This window comes from Eulemur rufifrons, chromosome 7 (genome assembly GCF_041146395.1).
Source record: "Eulemur rufifrons isolate Redbay chromosome 7, OSU_ERuf_1, whole genome shotgun sequence".
NCBI classification, from domain to species: Eukaryota; Metazoa; Chordata; class Mammalia; order Primates; family Lemuridae; genus Eulemur; species Eulemur rufifrons.
In genome coordinates, this window is record NC_090989.1 from 76,968,300 (window position 1) to 76,987,248 (window position 18,949).

General features: G+C 43.4%; 1 protein-coding gene across 1 annotated transcript; it reads right to left on the reverse strand.

The window, feature by feature from the left end:
• Nucleotides 1-7,216: 7,216 nt before the first annotated feature.
• Nucleotides 7,217-17,872, reverse strand: HRG (histidine rich glycoprotein). The gene is made up of 7 exons (XM_069475223.1): nt 17,608-17,872; nt 15,278-15,394; nt 14,303-14,393; nt 12,980-13,146; nt 11,215-11,295; nt 9,112-9,213; nt 7,217-8,003 (listed from the first exon to the last, which is right to left on the reverse strand). The coding sequence occupies exons 1-7, from the start codon at nt 17,788-17,790 to the stop codon at nt 7,314-7,316; spliced, it is 1,431 nt and encodes a 476-aa protein (XP_069331324.1). The 5' UTR covers nt 17,791-17,872; the 3' UTR covers nt 7,217-7,313.
• Nucleotides 17,873-18,949: the final 1,077 nt, after the last annotated feature.

Sequence of the window (18,949 nt, forward strand, 5' to 3'; positions counted from 1 at the left end):
AGCCATTTACAAAGGTCACCACATTTGTAAACAATGCAACATGGAATACAATGTGCAGATACTTTTCACATAAAATTTCTTTGTGGGGTATCTATTTGCGTAGAAGCCGGATGCTATCAATTAGAATGCATGCCTGGGAAGCTCCTGCACAGGGGCATCAAGTAATTCTGGAAATCCCACCTAGGACATTGCACAGCTAAAAATAAAATGTGGGTGCCCTATCAGATCTCTGGCCAAGCCAGCCTCTCCCTTCTCAATTGCAGTAGTTCTACAAAGGAGAATGCTTACCAGTGTAGAGGAGACAGAGGACAAGTAAAAGGACAGATGGGCTGAGTGAAGCCCTGCATTCCCTATCCTTGCTTCTCATTTCTGGTTTGGTAGCATTGGGGTTCAGAAAAGGATAGTCAAAAGTATGGCACGAAAGTCTGGAAACAGCTGGCTCACAGTCATTCCAGAGTTTCCTGGATAGGATCAAACAGTCAAATTCTTTCACATCTTAGACTAAATAATAGACAGTCGCAGATCCCTGAGGAATGCCAGGAAAGCAGCAGGTGATTAACATGTGGGAGCCCAGGGGTTCCTTTCTTAATAAAAGCCGTATCCTTATTTCTTAAACAGAGTTCCTGCTCCTCCCCACATCTTTGCCATTGTCCTACCTTTATGACATTTGATGTGTTCCTTTGAATAAATAGCTTCAGCTATTTCCAAATATTTTTAAGTGGCCGTGCTGTTTCTTCTATCCACAAGCTTTGAAAAGCTATCAGTAAATGGCAGTGTGATTTGGGTGGAGCTGTTGAAGGTCCACGGCTAGAATTACAAGTGATGACGGCCACATCACGGCCTCCAATCTGTACTTGCAGTTTCATCCTAGCACCCAGTTTGATTCCTGAACTTGCATTTCTGCCTCCATTTTGATTTGCTGAAACTGATAATCAATCCACTCTCTTCTCTCACACACCAGCTACCTCTCTGAACTTCCCTTGTCTTTATCAGTGGCACCATTAATTACTTATTGCTTTAGACTGTGGCTTAAAAAATGTAAACAACTTTGTTTCTTCCTTTTCCTTGCTTTTGCTATCCAGTGAGCAGGCCCTGAATGGGCTTCCTTTGAAATCTCTCTCATGCCTCTTCTTCATTCTCCTCGTGCTAATTCCCACAGCCTGGGTCTGGCCCTCATTTCCTCATCCTGAAGATATAAAGGGGCCTCCCAGCTCATGTTCCTGTCACCTGCCTCCATTTCCCCAGACATACTGTGCAGTGTGCCACGTACCCACTCTATATTACCACTCAGAGGAGGCACTGTGCTGACACATCCCGTGTCCTGCTCATGTGACAAGAGCCTGAGATGGGCCTGATGGTCACTGAATTACTGGTTGCATCCCAAATGCCTGTGCTCCTGTTCTCTGCAACCTGCAACGCCTCCCTCTCTTATACCTGAACAAGGGTCAGTTGTCCTGTTTGTCCTCTGTGGTCTGGCCTCCCTGATTTCAGGTGTCCCACCCATGGGAAGGGGGGCAGGTCTTTTGGGGGAGGGAAGGGAGGCTTTAACTCTGACCTCAAATCCAGTCCAGATAAGCTTATAATCTAAGTGAAGACAGTAGGGTTGCTTGGCTTCAAGATAAGCTCACAGTGTCTCTTCCAACCTGATGGCTGCCCCAGAGCCCACATACAACTGCTTATGTTCCATTACTCCTAACACCCTTCTTCCTGACTCCTCCCCACATAGACTAGAGGAGGTGTGCCTGGAATTCACCTGGAATGCCTCTACCCAGACCCTCTTGCTATTCAAATCCTACCCATTATTAAGGATCAAACCAAAGCTTTCTCCCATCTGATCTTAACAAATCTTCTTTGATTCCATTGCTTTGGTGTCTTCACAACTCTCTTAGTCTCTTGAATATTGTTGGAGCTCAGAACGTGATCCCCCAGAGTATGGGGCCTGGGCGTGCTGAGTGCTGTGAAGTGAAAGAAACCAAAAGGGCCTAGGGAGCGAGATCTATCTGCCCTTCTCTCACCCTCCTTTCTCCTGCTCTCCTTTCTCCCCAAGACAAGCCATAGAAACTACAATTCCACTTCCCTGAGGTGAGTCATAGAAACTGGAATCCCTCTCCCCCAAAGCAGCCATAAAACCTAGAAAAATGAATATACTCTTCCCCGCCCCCTCCCCCAGGCGTTTCTGTGAAGGAGCTGCCAAAAAGGAACTCTCTGACCTGTCTGTCTGATAGTAGTTAATAAGACCTGCTTTCTAGAAGGGTTCTGTCCCCATACTCGAGAAAAAGGAATCCCACACAGAGAGGCCACGAATACTCTGAGGACAGGTCTTGCTGGGTTTCCCCACTTAGTCTATTACTATTAGATCATTCTCTTTTGTCTAATCACATGTCTACATTGCTGTCCACTCTTCATTTAATGTATGCAGAAAGACATACAGTTGTCCCTTCGGTCTTCCTTCTGAAGGTTTCTAGATCATTGAAACTGTGGTTAGATAAATATGCTATATTTTTTATTTGTTTGTTTGCTTGCTCTTGTTAGACTGTTGTTTGTTATAGGAGTGTTGGCTGTGACCTTTATGATGCGTGGGGAAAGGCATCACACCTTTTTGCCACCTTTTCACCATCGTGTCTTTTGTTCAAGAAGCCTAAACAACCTGTTTGGCAAAGTTAGACAATTCAGAGAGAAGATGTAAGGTAGATTAAAGGGTTAACCCCTAGAAGATGTTTGTCCTCAAGTCTTACCTCACCTCCCCCTCCAAAAAAACCAGGTTGATTTTTTTGTTGTTGGTGGTGGGATCCCTAACTTGTCATTTAAATCTCCTTAAGAGGCCCTGGAAAAGAGGGGCCAGTGGGGACCCTGCGGTGGCCTTGCAGCAGTGTGGCAGGAACAGGCTCGTGGCAGTAATCCAGCCTGGATGCCAGTCCAGCTCTGCTGCTTAGCTGGTATGTGACCCCAAGCAAGTCAGGGCCATGTAACCTTTCTGAGCCTCAGTTTCTTTGCCTGTAAAATATGGGAAATCACAATATCTTACCATGAATTTTTTTAGGAGTGAAGGAGCTAATATATGTGCAGAGCCTGGCAATTAGTTCTTATAAATTATATCTAATATTAGAGAAGGATGGTTAAGAATCTGTGACTTACTGAAGTAATTTCGGTAAGTGGTGTTGGCAGGAGGCAGATTCTAATGGGGGATGTAAGAAAAAAAAATGAAGGGTGAAAGAGACCTGGGTAAGTTCTTAGGCTGAGAGGAAGGAGGAGGCAGCAGGGATGGAGAAGCCAAAAGCTGGGAGGATGAGGAAATGAGTTGAAAAGAAATAGTTAAGGCTGATCATCGTAGGTGTTTCCAACGAAGACTCAGAAATGGGACTTGGCAGTATATAGAGGCAGTAAATACAGTGAAAAGAATGTAGCTTGGGAGGAGGCCAATCAGAGTTCTAATCCCAGTCCTACAACTTACTGACAGTGAGGTCCTGAGCGTTAACTAAACCTCTTTGGGCTTCATCTTCCTTCTCTAAAAAATGGTGATTGTGAAGCCCATTTGCCAAAGCCATTTCCCTTTCCTCTTTGGAGTACAGCTAGACTTCATTTCCCAATCTTCTTTGCATTAGGTGTGGCTAGATGACTGAATTCTAGCCAATGAAATGTGAGCATAAATTATACATGCCACTTCCTGGCCTGGCCCACAAAAACCACCTTCATGATCCTCCATCCTCTCCCCAATGTGAACTGGATGCAGAGGAGCCAGGAGAAAATACTAAGGCTCAAGGGGAGGGCAGAGCCACAAGATAAAAGAAACCTGAGACCCTGAATCACCATGTGGATAGGTACCTGTTGATAACTGGTCTTGAACTGTTACATGAGAGAGAAATCGAATTCTCTATCATTAAGGCATCTGGCCTATTCTAGTACAATGACATTACCTGTATAAGACAGTTGTTGGTAAAAGTTAAACTATAAAACATAAAAATCTTCCAACTCATACTAAATGTTTAATATATCAACTCATTAAACAAACATTTCTTGAACACCTAGTATGTGCTAGGCATTTTAATGAAAACAGACAAAGTCTGTACTGTCATAGAGTTTACTGGGGATGAAGAAGAAGGAAGAATAAACATTTCTAGCATATAGGACTTAAAGCACAGTAGTGCCACAGACAGAAAGGGTGTTAGGAAGTGCAAGAAATTTTCTGCAGAAGAGTGAGGAGTTTGGGCTTTAGACATTTGAGAAAGCAATCATATTATATTGCCTCTGTTAACATAACCTTTGAAACTTTATGGAATATTTGCAAACAAAGATTGATATACTTTTTAGGCATCATGACATAAAAAATCTAGAACAGGAATGATCAATGGTATCTAAAACCTCTAGTAGAATTTAAGCTCCTCAGGGTAGAAATGGTTTCTTATCCCATTATTCACCTGCAGCAACCTGTGTTTGCATATGATGAATGCATGTAATTGAAATGAATTGAGAGTTCCAACTCCTGTGTTTTCCAGGTTGGATTTTCATTAACTCAGACAATGTTTGTAAAAGTACTTTATAAGTGATAAAACACTACCCAAATGCTTCTGTTGAAGGCTAACATTTGAAGTTGTTAACCTGTGTATTTTTTTGGCCTCCCTGGGTTTCACCTTTCTCTACTCCCCATTCAAGCAGCTGACTTTGTGTTCATGCCTCCGTGGAAGAGCGTGATTCTGCCGGGTGACATTTAGCTGGTGCCCGCCCGCATGGCCACACTGCTTGTTTATGGATGGCAACTGTTCTGATTGGTTGTTGTATCTGGTCTGATTGGTCAATGCTTGTGTCATATTAGTTATTAAATGCTTGTGTCATATTAGTTATTAAATTCTTTGAGTATCACCACTGTAGTTGGAAGCAGAGAGAATCTGAAGTAGTTTTTTTTTTTGAGATGGAGTTTTGCTCTGTCACCCCAGCTAGAGTACAGTGGTGTCATCATAGCTCACTGCAACCTCAAACTCCTGGGCTCAAGCGATCCTCCCACCTCAGGCTCCCCGAGTAGCTGGAACTATAGGCACCGTGCCACCACACCTGGCTAATTTTCCTATTTTTTGTAGAGATGGGGTCTCGCTCTTGGTTACGCTGCTTTCAAACTCCTAACTTCAAGCGATCCTCCCGCCTCTGCCTCCCAGAGTGCTAGGATTACAGACGTGAGCGGCCACATGCTGGCAGAATCTGAAGACTTATTAGCCTGTTTCTAAATACTTTAACCCTGATTTGAGAGGAGAAAAAAGAAAGAGAATTACAATGTGGGAAAAGAGTCTTCTGGCACTAAAAATAAATTAAGTGAACCTGTCTGAGACTAGAAAGAGAGTCCTTGGCCTGGAGAGAAGACATGGGAAGAACAGCAGGGTTTGGGGTTTCTAAAGCTGCAGAAACCTCCATGCTGTTTTCTGGGCATGCAACCAGGAAGGCAGCAGCATCCCCGGGAGAGAAGAGATCTGCTTGGTGTATCTTAGCAGCTGTGTCCATTGGTATTCTCACAGAGACTCCTACTAACTCATCTTGATACAGAAGTAGCAGATAAACTAGACTCAAAGAGTGATGTGAACAGGGTAGTGAGGATCCCTCAGCAGGGGGCCTGGGGGACCGGTAAGAGTCAGACCTCCTCCTCATGCCCACCACCCAGACACCTTAGCACTATGTGAGATTCTAGAATTGTGGCACGACTTCGTGGGGAGTAGCAGGGCATGGGAAGAGGTAGGACTCCAAGAAGGCATGGGGTTAAGTTTCCTATTAGCCCAGCAGGATGGCAACCTGAAATAGAAATTAGTTTGTTCTGAAAATAAAGTGATATTTCTTGTGCGCCTGACTTTATGGTTATGATTCATGATCGTAACTTTCTTTGCACTTTATAGCCACAGCTTTGTTTGCTTCATAATTGAATTTAGAATTTACTTTTTTTTCCCCTTTCAAATCTCAATTTTATTCTCTCAAGGGACAAGGACACCAAGGATTGGACTGTCCTCTGCAGGTGACCGATAGCCTTTGTGGAGGGACCAAATGCCCACCTCCAGCCCCCATCCATTGTAAAGACAGGTCTTGTGAGTTTCATTAATCTATTCACTCATCTATTCATAAATGTTTGCTGAGCACCTGTTCAGTGTTGGGACAGAACAAGGATAGAGGTTCCTGCCTTTCATGTTTTGAAGGAAAATACAGGAAAACACATCAGCAATGGCACTCAGGGTGGCCAGGGCTGTAGTTAAGACTGAGATAGACGACTGTGGGAGGTGACACCCTTCAGGGCTTTAGTTTGCAAAGTTGAGGGCAAACCTTGGCCTAAAATATTCTCCCACACCCCCCGGTGTTCAATTTTTCTCACTTCAGGAGCCCCAAGTACCCACTTCACAAGCTCCCTGTGGGGTTTTTGAAGCCCATTGAGAACCACAATAGTCTGTTTTCTTCCCTTAAACAGACATATAGCATTACTTTCAGAATTCACTTTTAAATTGATGGCAACAATTACACTAGAACTTATCACAAAACTATATTAAATTTTTCCCGCTTAAATTTCTTGGCTAAATATCTTCCTTGTCCAGATGACCTCTGGTTCTTATTTTCCTGATGCACACAATGTCTTTACCTTCCTTTGAATTTTCTGCACGTCTCTTGACACCCCGGTTTACTCTCTGCTCAGACTCATTCTCCAAAGTGTTTACTCTAGGCTGAATTTTAACCTTTCTTGATCCCAAACACATAAAGTCTGAATTTCCCCTTACTCCTTTCTCTTTCTGGTTCTTCGTATGAGTCCCCACACTTTCCTCTGCCCCTTCCTCCTCTGCTGTGTGAGGCTGGAGGCTCTTATTCTGACAGATCTTGGGCACACTCTTCTTTCACCAACTTTGATACAAAAGAAAATTTAGATGACTAGAAATAATCACTAGGAGAGAATTAAGGTCATTTTTACGATAATAATCTTTTAAGGAATCATATATACCTTCTTGGTATGTACAGCTGTATCATAAGCAGTAAGAGAGACTCCAGAATTAGAGGATTTAAAGTCCAAGAAAGAAAGAAATTCAGAGGATCATAGATTTGCCTTAAGTGATGTGGTGGCCAGTGACAGAATTAACTACAAATTTGTAGCACTCAGGCCTTTCATCTCCTTTGCATTTGTCTGTCTCTTCTTATGCCATTTCCTCCCCCATCCACATTTTGCCCTATCCTGTGTATGAAAGCAAGGTGAAAAAAACTGTAATTTTCATTTATTTCTGATCACATTTTATTTACGGTTCTAATTCAAACTATTATTCATTTTTTCCCATCAAGGGAGTCACATTTTATTTTGGAAATGTTTATGCAAAAAACTTGGAAACTTGTAGACCCTCATTTTTGAACGTCCCTGGACATGATTCAGAGGCTGATTCAGGGAAGGGCTTTAGTGGATCGCCATGGTTTGGCAATGAGAAGATGGGAAAATTGGCTTCAGGAAGAGGAAGAACTTCACCTCTATTTAGTGGAGGCAGCCGGTAAACAAATCCAATTGGTCTCCGGTGAAAGGGGAAGTGTCCTTTACCTGGACCTCTTTCTCCTGAGTGCCTATGTGGTGGGCCATGGCCATGGCGCTGGTGATCTTGGGGACCTTGGTTATGGACTGGTGGGTCACAGGGTCCATCATGATGGAAATGAGGTCGGTGTCCATGGGGGGGGTGGTGTCCATGGGGGGGGTGGTGTCCATGGGGGCCAGGTCCATGGGGGCCGGGTCCATGGGGGCGGTGTCTATGTGGATGGTGCTCACTGGAATTATGATCATGGGGGTGCCTTTGGGTCTCATTGATGCCAAAAGGGTGGTGAGGACATCTTGACCCTGGAGGGGGTGGTCCTACTCCAGGTGGAGGTCTGTCTGGGTGATCTTTTCCTTCTGGGGGGGGTGGGCATCCCCATTCATGTGGCTTGGGGGGATGATGATCTCTGACTCCATCAGGCTTGAATGGAGGTTTGCCATGCCCATGCCCACCGAAGTGGGGGTGGTGGCCCGGATGTTCCTGGTAATGGACACAGAAAGGGAATATCATCATGTAACACAAAAGAAGTTAGATCTTTAATTTGATGTAGATCAATGGCTCCCAGGCTTTTGGATTCCACAAATCAATAGAAAAAGTAGGATAACAAAAAAGGAGCTCTCAAATTTTTATCTACCAAAGTTGACATTTAAAATACAAACAACTATCATCTACCACCATCATTTCACAAAAAAAATAACATTCTGATAACAAAAGAGTCAGAAAGATAATCTCAGAATGTTGATTAGTTCTTCGGATGGAATAAATGTTCTATACGATAAACTTTATTATCCTTACTTTTCTCATTTTGACAGAAAGTGGTGAAACTATATTTTGAAATGGTGCCCACCTGCAGGCCAACATTTGGAAAATGAGTGACTTATAATTGATATTCTCAAAAGAGATCTGAGGGTTCATGATATCCACATGCCTTACTCCTAAAAGGTGATCACTTGGCCTCTTCCTTCTCCTCCTGTTCATATTAATTTTTTAAAGAAATCTATGGAGCCATGTTCAGCATGACTAACCTGCCATTTCTTTTTCTTTCTTTCTTTTTTTGACTTGGGACGTGGGTGGTTGGATTATTTTCAATTTTTTTTCCTGATATAAAAAATTGTGTGAAGCAAATCTTTGTGCTCACCCACAAAACAGAAAAAAGATTTGTGGAACAGATATAAAATATTGTTTTGCATCATATTTTATATACCTTTGTATAATAAATTTGAGGCTAATTTGTTCCCCTTAGTATCTATGCCTGATAGTAAAAGCTAGGAATTAGTAAATCACAGCACCGGAATCCTAACTGGAAGGACAATATTCAAATTTATTCAAGGCTGATTGAATTGGTCACGATTTTACTTTTCTGCCAAATCTTAGCCCTCCCTAATTCTTGGAAAAGTTTTCACACTTTTTGTGTCATGCCATCAATTGCACTTCTTTCCCCAGGGGTCAGATCTCTCTGTCTCTGTCTGTCTCTTTCTCACATACACCCCCCACCACACACACAGCCATAAGAACCAAATACACTATGTGTGTAAAACTATCACTTAATCTGACATTGCTCACAAGACAGTCTACTTAGGCAACCCACCTCAAGGTTGAAGACTTCACAGTTCACATCAAGATCTCTTGGGGTTTCCAAGTCAGAGTCTTCTACATCATAGGCCAAAACTGCTCTGCAGAATGCAAAGATCTACAAGAGAAAGAGAAGCTTGTTAGTGTGTGTGTGTGTGTGTGTGTGTGTGCGCGTGCGCGCATGCACACACGAGTGTACAGGTGGTAGGAAGGTGCCCACCCAGAGTTGTAAACTTTCAGATATTCAGGAAAGGAAGAACCTTTAGAAAAATCAAGGTAATATTATCAGATATTCCCACTAGTTATTCAATAATCTTTCACAGTCAACACTTTGGGGAAAGTGCAGTGCAGATTCCAAACGATTTCGTTTCAAATTGCTGTGGTTCTCTTCCCTGAGCAGTCCCCAGTGCTGGGCTTCCCCATGGCTGTTGGTAAGGAGCACCACATCATTGCTGCCTTGCCTTTAGGCCAGCCCTTCTGCAGAAGACCTGACTTGCCTGTGCCTAGAGAGAATGAGGAATGGTGCTAAAGAGGGATTTTACAACTTTAACTGGTTCCTTGGAAGGAAGTGTTGGAAAGGAGGAGCCTATATACGATGGATTTGCATGGACTCTGCCAGGGAAGTGTCTGCTGGCTCCACCTTATATACAAGGGCTGCAGCAGCTGGCTTGCTTTCCTCCAGAGGTGCCTAGACCCAGCTGTCAAAGTTAGACTAGGACAAGAGGATGACTCGGGGGGTGGGGGGTGGGGGCTGGGCAATATACAGAACCTAAACTTTTGTACCCCCATAATAAGCTGAAAAAAAAAAAAGAACAATTCTCTCCCTTTGACTCATTCTATTGCTAACATGTTGTATTTAATACAAATACATGTAAATAAATGTATGCACCAAAATAAATAAATAAATAAATAAATAGAGAATGACTCTTCCCTAGAAGAAATTGTTAAACATTGAGGTTCTGAGTGCAATTTGGGAATCAGATAGACCTAGTCAATCCTGGCTTCCCCACATGCTAGTTGTGTGAATTTAGTCAAATTACACAAAATTTCTGAAGCTCAGTCTTTATAAAATGGGGATAATATGGTAAACCCACAGGTTGTGGGAGGGCTTAATTAAATGAGACGATGCTGTAAAACGCTTAGCGCTGAGCCTGCTCCTCTCCCTCTCTCCTGGTTCTGCACTGGTTTGTGTTCTCACACCAAGATAGTTAAGGGTTCATTGGGGATCGGGGGAGGGGAGGGAGGTGTCTTTCCTGGTGGCCACTAGGCAGGATTCTAGAACTGGACAGCGTTGAAAATTTGAACAGCCAGAAAAAGAACTAACAAATACTTCTTCCCTTCTGGCCAGGGAGAATATGTTGTTAAATCAGAAACATCCTAGACTTGAAATTAGAATTAAAATTCCATATCCTAACGCTTTCTAGCTAAATTCCCTTAAGTAAGTGGTTAAAATTCTAGGCCCCCTTGTCATAGAGAAATGGAGGCAGACACCTGCTTTCCTTCTCAGCGGGATGGTCAGAGGTTCCAACTAGACAATGATATATGTGGAGGTGTTTTATAAACTGTACGTCACCATGCAAATGTCAGATGTTATTAACAACATCTTCCTGAAAGTACGTGGGAATCAATTTGTAAGTGATTAGGGGACAAATCCCACTGGACTACGCCTGGGAAGAACTGGATTTTAATTTCAGCTTGGACATGAACCTGGGTAAGACTCTTCCTTTGCTGAGCTTCAGTTACCTGCTCATTTGTCAAATGGGATCTGTGGGTGTCAATGAGATGGAATGAATCGACCACTTGGTGTGTGGGTCTTACTGCAAGCTCATTGTTAGTGTTAGCTAAGCCTTTAATGCTGACGGGTTAAAAAAAACCCTCAGTTTTAAGTTTAGCTGTATATATCATGCACATTATAAAATCATATTCTCACAATTCAGTTAATTTCTCAGTGCCTTGGTTTCCCCATCTGCAAACTTGGGATAAAAATAGTCTCTCTCTCATATGGTGGTTTGAGGGCTAATAAGTTAACATATGTGTAAAGAACTTGGAAGAGTGCCTAGGAGGTGATAAGCACTCTCTAGATGATACTTGCCATTCCACAGACATGTATTATACTCACCTTATTGGGTCCGGGGAAATGCTGCCTGGAGCAGTTTCTCGCAGAGAATTCCACATAGTAATTGGTTCTTTCCCCTCCTCTCTAGAACAGATGGGATCAAAACAGTTTCAGGAGCAAAGGAAAAGGGGGGAAAATCAATACATACCTACTATCCAGTAAATTGTATTAATAAAGCAATATAAGGATTCAAAATCACCGATATGTGCCATTTATCTTATGGTTTCTGCCTTTTAAAAATTGATCACCTAAGGGAAAAGGTGACTACCTACCATTTCATTGAAAAGATTCAAATAATATAGACACAACCAACTATAGTGTGAAAACTCACCCTTCCTGCACCCCAACTTCTCCTGCTTAGAGGTACCACTATCATTCATGTGTTTCTCTTTTTTGGCTTTTCCCAGATACAATGCATATATACACATACATATAAGTATTTCATATAAATGGGCTCATATTCTTAAATATTGTTCTGTAACCTGATTTTTCCTTTAGCGATATGTCTTGAAACTCTTTCCAATAAACCTGGGTCCAAAATACTCCTTTTAGTAACTACATTGTATTCATTTCAGTGCTTGTATGGACCATAATCTATTTAACTTTGCATTTTAAAAATGCTTGACAGACATCAACCAGCTGCTCTACAAGACAGCTCTGGGTGGGAGGCTCCTGAGCCTTAGGACAGGGAGACAGGGAATTGTCTAGCTTCAGCCACACCACTGGGTGTGGGGAAGTAGTTTCTCTGAGCCTCAGTTTTCCATCCTAAAGGAAGGACGTTAATACTGGATAAATTTTTTTTTTTTTTTTTTTTTTGAGACTGGGTCTGGCTCTGTTGCCTGGGCTAGAGTGCAGTGGTGTCTTCATAGCTCACTGCAGCCTCAAACTCCTGGGCTCAAGCGATCTTCCTGCCTCCCACGTAGTTGGACTACAGGAGTGCGCCACCACACCTGGCTAAATTTTCTATTTTTTTTTTTTTTTTTTTTGAGACAGGGTCTCTCTTGTTGCCCAGGCTACAGGCTACAGTGAGTGCTGTGGTGTCAGCCTAGCTCACTGCAACCTCAAACTCCTGGGCTCAAGCGATCCTCCTGCCTCAGCCTCCCGAGTAGTTGGGACTACAGGTTCGAGCCACCACACCTGGCTAGTTTTTTGTTTCTATTTTTAGTTGACCGGCTAATTTTTTCTATTTTTAGTATAGATGGAGTCTTGCTCTTGCTCAGGCTGGTCTCGAACTCATGAGCTCAAGTGATCCTCTCGCCTCTGCCTCCCAGAGTGCTAGGATTACAGGCAAGAGCCACTGTGCCCCGCCTAAATTTTCTATTTTCTGTAGAGACGGAGTCTCCTTCTTGCTCAGGCTGGTCTTGAACTCCTGGTCTCAAGCCATCCTCCTGCCTCGGCCTCCCTAAGTGCTAGGGTTACAGGCATGAGCCACTGTGCCTGGCCAATACTAGATAATTTTTAATGACTCGCATAACCCTAATATGCTGTTTTCTTTTCCTGTTTCCTTTTTGGGTGTTCCCTCCTCTTTGTCACATATCTACTCCCAGCCCCATGCATACACCCTCTAAAAATAAAAAAACCTTGCAGACAGCAGTTCTTTGGTACCTGCTGCCTGTCTGTTACATCCCCAAAGGCTGCAGCGGGTCCTCAATTTAGAAGCAGCTGGTCAATTGAGGCAGGTAGAGAGGGTGTGCCGTTCAGTTCGGTTTGTGCCTGCCAAGTGGGAGCCTGGGCCCTCAGACCGTAACTGGACATGGTGGGGACTCACCGCTCTTGCAACTCTCTCTACTTTGTCCACTCTGAAAGATTCAAAGTTGTCATTCTTCTCTTTGTACTTCTCAAGGGCTTGGTTTGCTTGATTTCTGTAGACCTCAGTATCTTCAAAGAAATCAAAGACTACGGGACTGTCTTTGTTATTGGCCAATGCTGAAGAGACTAGATGAAGAAGATGGGAGTGTCGTGGTTACTGGGTGGGAAATGGCAATGGTGACAATAACAACAATAACTTCATTTTACAGATGGGCAAATGGAGTGTTGGGGAAGCTAAGTAAATTGTTCACAGTCAATCAGCCCCTCAGCAGCAGAGCCGAACTGCTAACCCTTCTTTCTGGTCTTTCTGATGCCCAAGCCTCTGCCATGACCCCTCTTCACGATGTCCTCACCACTGCCCCTCACAAAGTGCCAGCATTTTCATGAATCTTCTCACTTTGCCAAGGAGGAAGAGTCATCATGAAGATAAAGTTTTGCCCAGAGAGAAGAAATGATACGCGGCTCAACCTTTCTTTAAGGCAATCTCCTACAGAAGTTGCTTGGCTGTTCAATTTTTTTTTGCATTTAATCTTATTCAGATTTGCTATTTTTTGAAGAAATTCTGTGATAATTCATTTTGAAAACGTACATAAAAAGAGCATGGAGTTTAGAGTCAACACTGCTGGAATGGAGTCACGTCTTCACCACATCCTGACTGTGCTCCCAAAGCCAAGTCATGAAACATCTCAATTATTTTACTTCTAATACAGAAGGCATTCTAATCTTTACTTTGTAGACTTTCCGTGAGATTAAATGAGATGATATGTATTTTGAAAACTGTTAAGTAATACACAGCTTTTACATGTTGAGGTCAATACTTATTGAGTGCTAAGAATGCTCTGCCAAGTGTACTATGTAAACCATCTTATTTAATTCTACAAGAACTCTAAAAGCTGATGTTCTTATTATCCTCATTTTTCCAAATGAGAAAAGCTTAAAAAGGTTAAGTAACCTGCTCCCAAAACTATACAACTAGTAAATAATGAGGTTGGCATTCAAACTAAAACAAATCTGATTCCAGGGCCTATGTCTCTACAATGATGCTATACTACCTTTTTTAAATCTCTATTTTTATGCATTGAATTTCTTTAAAGAATGGTGTACCAGTAATCGGGGAAAAGCGTCTCACTTCTGTTTCCAGGCAAGTGAGTGACATAATGGAGTCCCATGTGGGTAGAGACCCTTCTGTCACATACATCACAGCATTACATGAGGAATACCTCAGTGGGATTAAAGTCTGTATTAACCCAGAATTAAAGAGCAATTTAACAGATTACCATACCAGAACTTGTGGTGCAGTTAAAGTCATCCAGCCGGAGATCCTGAGATTCACTCGAATGCCTTGTAGCTATTACCTTGCATCGTCCAATCACCTGTAAGAAAGAGGGTCTTGAGTCCTTGCTGGATCATTGCATACTGCCTTCCTCCGGTTGCACATGAGAGAACAAAAGGGTGATGCAGCATACTTCTACTATCCATTTAAAGTGTGTTTGGTCTTTCCTTCATCAAACCCTGTCTCAAACATGCATTGTCTTAGTCTGTTTCTGTGTGCTGCGTGATATTGGCACTCCAAATCCTTGCGATAACCAGAGAGAAACTGCTTGAGGGATCATGACCACATCCCAAACATTTTCAAGAGAAAAGAAGGGAAAACCCCTAGCTGTGTAAACCTCTTGTTTTCTGGAAATGAAATCTTGTATCCATGCTTGCTTGTCTTTGTGTTCTCCTCCTGTACCAGAGAGTATAGCGTTGCAGTCCAACGTACAGAACAAGACCCTATTCCTCACTGCATGTGCAATGTGCAGAACAAGACCCACTCCTCACGGCCTCTAATCCCCTTGGCCATTCCTGCTCACAGGACCAGTCTCAACAGGACACAATTACAAATTCACAGATTCTTAGACACATAGACTGTCAGGGCTGGAAAGGATCTTAGGGTCATGGACCCTAAGAACCTCCTCTCATTTTGCAGTTGAAAAGACTGAAGTCTAGTGATGCTATAAGGTGACTGGCCTAAGGCCTCGCGGCTGATCCTGCTATCCCATGGGGCCACAAGCCCTGCTGACATATCTTGAACTGGATTCCCAGGAATGGCTCTCAAGAGTATGATTCAAGGTCAACATAACCTTCCTGAGTCTCGAGGCAAAAGCTGCTCACTCTTCTGCTGTGTTAGCCCAGGCAGGTGGCTACTCTGAGTAAGCACAGTATGTGGAAAGGAGGAATGGTAAGAGGAGAGGATGGTACCCTGTGTACTTACTGTATTAGATGGAAATTCAGAAACATCCGGCTCACAGTCATTCCAGTGCTTCCTGGAGAGGACCGAGCAGTCAGATTCTTTCACATCTAAGACTTGGTAATAGACAGTGGCAGATCCCTGAGGAATGCCAGGAAAGCAGCAGGTGAGTAACACATGGGAGCCCAGAGGTTTTTTCTTAATGAAAGCTGTATCTTTATTTCCTAAACACAGTTCCTGTCCATCTCCCATCTTTGCTGATGTCCTACCTTTATGACATTTGATCTGTTCCTTTGAATAAATAGCTTCAAACAGTTATTTCCAAATATTGTTTGTAAGTGGCCATGCTTTTCTTCTATCCACAAGCTTTGAAAAGCTATCGGTAAATGGCAGTGTGATTTGAGTGGAGGTGTTGAAGGTCCACGTCTAGAATTACAAGTGATGACGGCCACATCACAGCCTCCAATCTGTACTTGTAGTTTCATCCTAGCACCCAGTTTGATTCCTGAACTTGGATTTCTGCCACTATTTCAATTTGCTGGAACTGATAATCCACTCTCTTCTTTTATAAACCAGCTACCTCTCTCAACTTCCCTTGTCTTTATCAGTGACACCATCAATTACTTATTGCTTTAGACTGTGGCTTAAAAAATGTAAATCGTGGAGCATGCCACCCACCCACTCTCTATACTACCACTCAGAGGAGGCACTGTGCCAACGCATCCTGTGTCCTGCTCATGTGGTAAGAGCCTGGGAGGGGACTGATGGTCACTGAATTACTGGTTGCATCCCAGATGCCTGTGCTCCTATTCTCTGCAACCTGCAGTGCCTCCCTCTCTTATACCTGAATGAGGGTCAGTTGCTCTGTTTGTTCTCCACGGTACTCCATGGTCTGGCCTCCCTGATATTAGTTGTCCCACCCATGGGGGCGAGTAAGTTCTTTTGGGAGAAGAGAGGGAGGCTTTAACTCTGACCTCAAATCTAGTCCAGATAAGCTTATAATCTAAGTGAAGACAGTAGGCTTGCTTGGCTTCAAGATAAGCTCACAGTGTCTCTTCCAACAACCTGATGGCTGCCCCAGAGCCCACATACGACTGCTGGAACCCCTGATGCTTATGGTCCATTACTCCTAACACCCTTCTTCCTGACTCCTCCCCACCTAGAGGAGGTGTGCCTGGAATTCACCTGGAATGCCTCTACCCAGACCCTCTTGCTATTCAAATCCTACCCATTATTAAGGATCAAACCAAAGCTTTCTCCCATCTGATCTTAACAAATCTTCTTTGATTCCCTTGCTTTGGTGTCTTTACAACTCACTTGGTCTCTTGGATATTGTTGGGGCTCAGAATGTGATCCCCCAGAGTATGGGGCCTGGGCGTGCTGAGTGCTGTGAAGTGAAAGAAACCGAAAGGGCCTAGGGAGCGAGATCTATCTGCCCTTCTCTCACCCTCCTTTCTCCTGCTCCCCTTTCTCCCCAAGACAAGCCATAGAAACTGCAATTCCACTTCCCTGAGGTGGATCATAGAAACCAGAATCCCTCTCCCCCAAGGCAGCCATAAAACCTAGAAAAATGAGTATACCCTTCCCCCCAGGTGTTTCTGTGAAGGAGCTGCCAAAAAGAAATTCTCTGACTTGTCTGTCTGACGGTAGTTAGTAAGACCTGCTTTCTAGAAGAGTTCTGTCCCATACTTGGGAAAAAGGAATTCCACACATTCTTGAGGCCAAAAATAATCTGAAGACAAGTCTTGCTGGGTTTCCTCCATTCTGTTACCATTGTATCATATCCTATTGTCCAGCCTCATTTCTACACAGCTGTCGTTTCGGCATTGATTTAAGCTTACAAATGACTGCTTTCCCCGGTCTCTGCGTCTTCATTTCTGAAGGCGCTCATGTCAAGTAAAACTTTGATTAAATAAGTTTTTATGTGTTCTCCTGTTCATATGTCTTTGTTAGTTTTATTTCAGACTCAGGAACCCTAAGAATGTTGAGAAAACTCTTCCTCCCCCATCAGTTCATCCCATCGTACACGGTTTGCCTTTATGCATCAGCAGAATATTATTTCCTTGAAGGCAAGGCCCACAGTTTATTCTAGTTTTTCTCTAGCAGTGCTTAATATTTAACTGGGCTCAGCTAAGTGCTTGTAAGTACTTACAGATTGATTCTTAGTTAAGGTCATACCAATAATAAACATTAGTTTGAAGTAACAAAGAACAATCTAGAGCAGCCACAAAAACTGAACAGAAAACCCCGAGCAAAGCCATTCACTGTGCAAAGCAGTAGACCTAGAGGGTAGAGTGACATCTGTCCCTGGTGCACGGCCACCCAACTCAGCTCTGCCACCAGTGATTCCTCACCATTGTGTCCAAGTGGGCATCAGCGACGCGCAGCAACTGGAAAAGGTAGCCATCCCGTCGCCATTTATTGATCAGGTCTAGAGCCTTCCCAGCCTCTGGCTCAGCAGCGTTGCAGTCGGCGGGACTCACAGCACGTGAATACTGCAGTGTCACCAAAAGCAGCACTGCAGTGAGTGCCTTCATTTTGTTAAACTGTCCCTTGCTATGGTCTACTCCATAGAATTTTATATAGACTTTCCGAAACACACACACACACACACACACACACACGCACGCACAATTGATTAAACAAAGTCTTTGAACATTTTTGTTGTGTAACTGGGGATGTTCACCTTGACTCCTGGTTCAAATATCCATCAACAGGCTGTAAATGATTAGTGGATCCTGGGGACGGAAAGTTGAGAAACGCGGCTGGTGAGTGGGTGAAACAGTGATCTGCACATATCAGGATATGTTTAGCAGGTAGCAGATCCAAAGTGTGTCTCTGACCATGAGAACTGCATGTGTTTGCGTGGGGGATGGGGTGGGGGTAATTTTCCTCCATCTGCCCATCTGCCTCGGCCAGAAATCTCCACCATCAGTCCCCTCTTAGGATTTTGGTGCTAAAACTCCTCAGTGGAATACAAATGTGTTATCTAAGGGAGGTAACATGTTAAACAATTAGCATTATAAAAGGAACCGACTTCAGGTAAAATAGAATGATTGAGAGGCTGTTGCTTTGGAGTCAGACCCCAATTTCCAACCCTGGCTCTGGTACTTCTTACTGCATGATGCTGGGTAAGCAACAAAACTTCTCTGATTCTTAGTTTCCTCATTTATAAAATAGAGATTAGTATCTCTTGGCAGGCTTGTGTGATTAATTAAATAAGACAATAACCAATATAAAGCAACCAATACAATTCTTGGCACATAATAGATGCTGAATGAGTAGTGTTATTTATATCATTATTATTATTAGTGTGCCTGGGAATAAGTTGGGGACCATGCCATCCCAGTTCTCTGTGGCCCTTGAAGCATGCCAAAAAGAATTGGCTCATGTGGAAGAGAATGGTGGTGAGAGCAGGAGCCAAACAGTTGGATGCCCATCCCTCTGGCAGGGGCGTTCAGCACGGGGGGAGAGGGCTAGGATACAGCTGACCCCCTACCCTCAGCCCTCTGAAGAAACCAATATACCTACATGGAACCTTCATGCCAGCAGCATCAGAATGGACCAAAGAGAATCAGCCTAGGTTCCCTCCTCACTGCCAGCAAATAGCCAGTCTCTTAGGCAGCGTCTCCCTTCCTCCCTGCTCTTTCTCTAAAGTGGTATCTGTGAGGGTCTACAGCAATGGTTCTCAGCCTC

Excerpts from the sequence above, each read along its gene's own strand:
- HRG (XM_069475223.1), bottom strand. The coding sequence starts at position 17,790 with ATGAAGGCACTCACTGCAGTGCTGCTTTTGGTGACACTGCAGTATTCA. Across the intron at positions 14,394-15,277 it reads CTGAATTTCCATCTAATACA|GTGATTGGACGATGCAAGGT; the intron begins GTAAGTACACAG and ends TCTTTCTTACAG. Across the intron at positions 8,004-9,111 it reads GTGAAGTCTTCAACCTTGAG|GAACATCCGGGCCACCACCC; the intron begins GTGGGTTGCCTA and ends GTCCATTACCAG.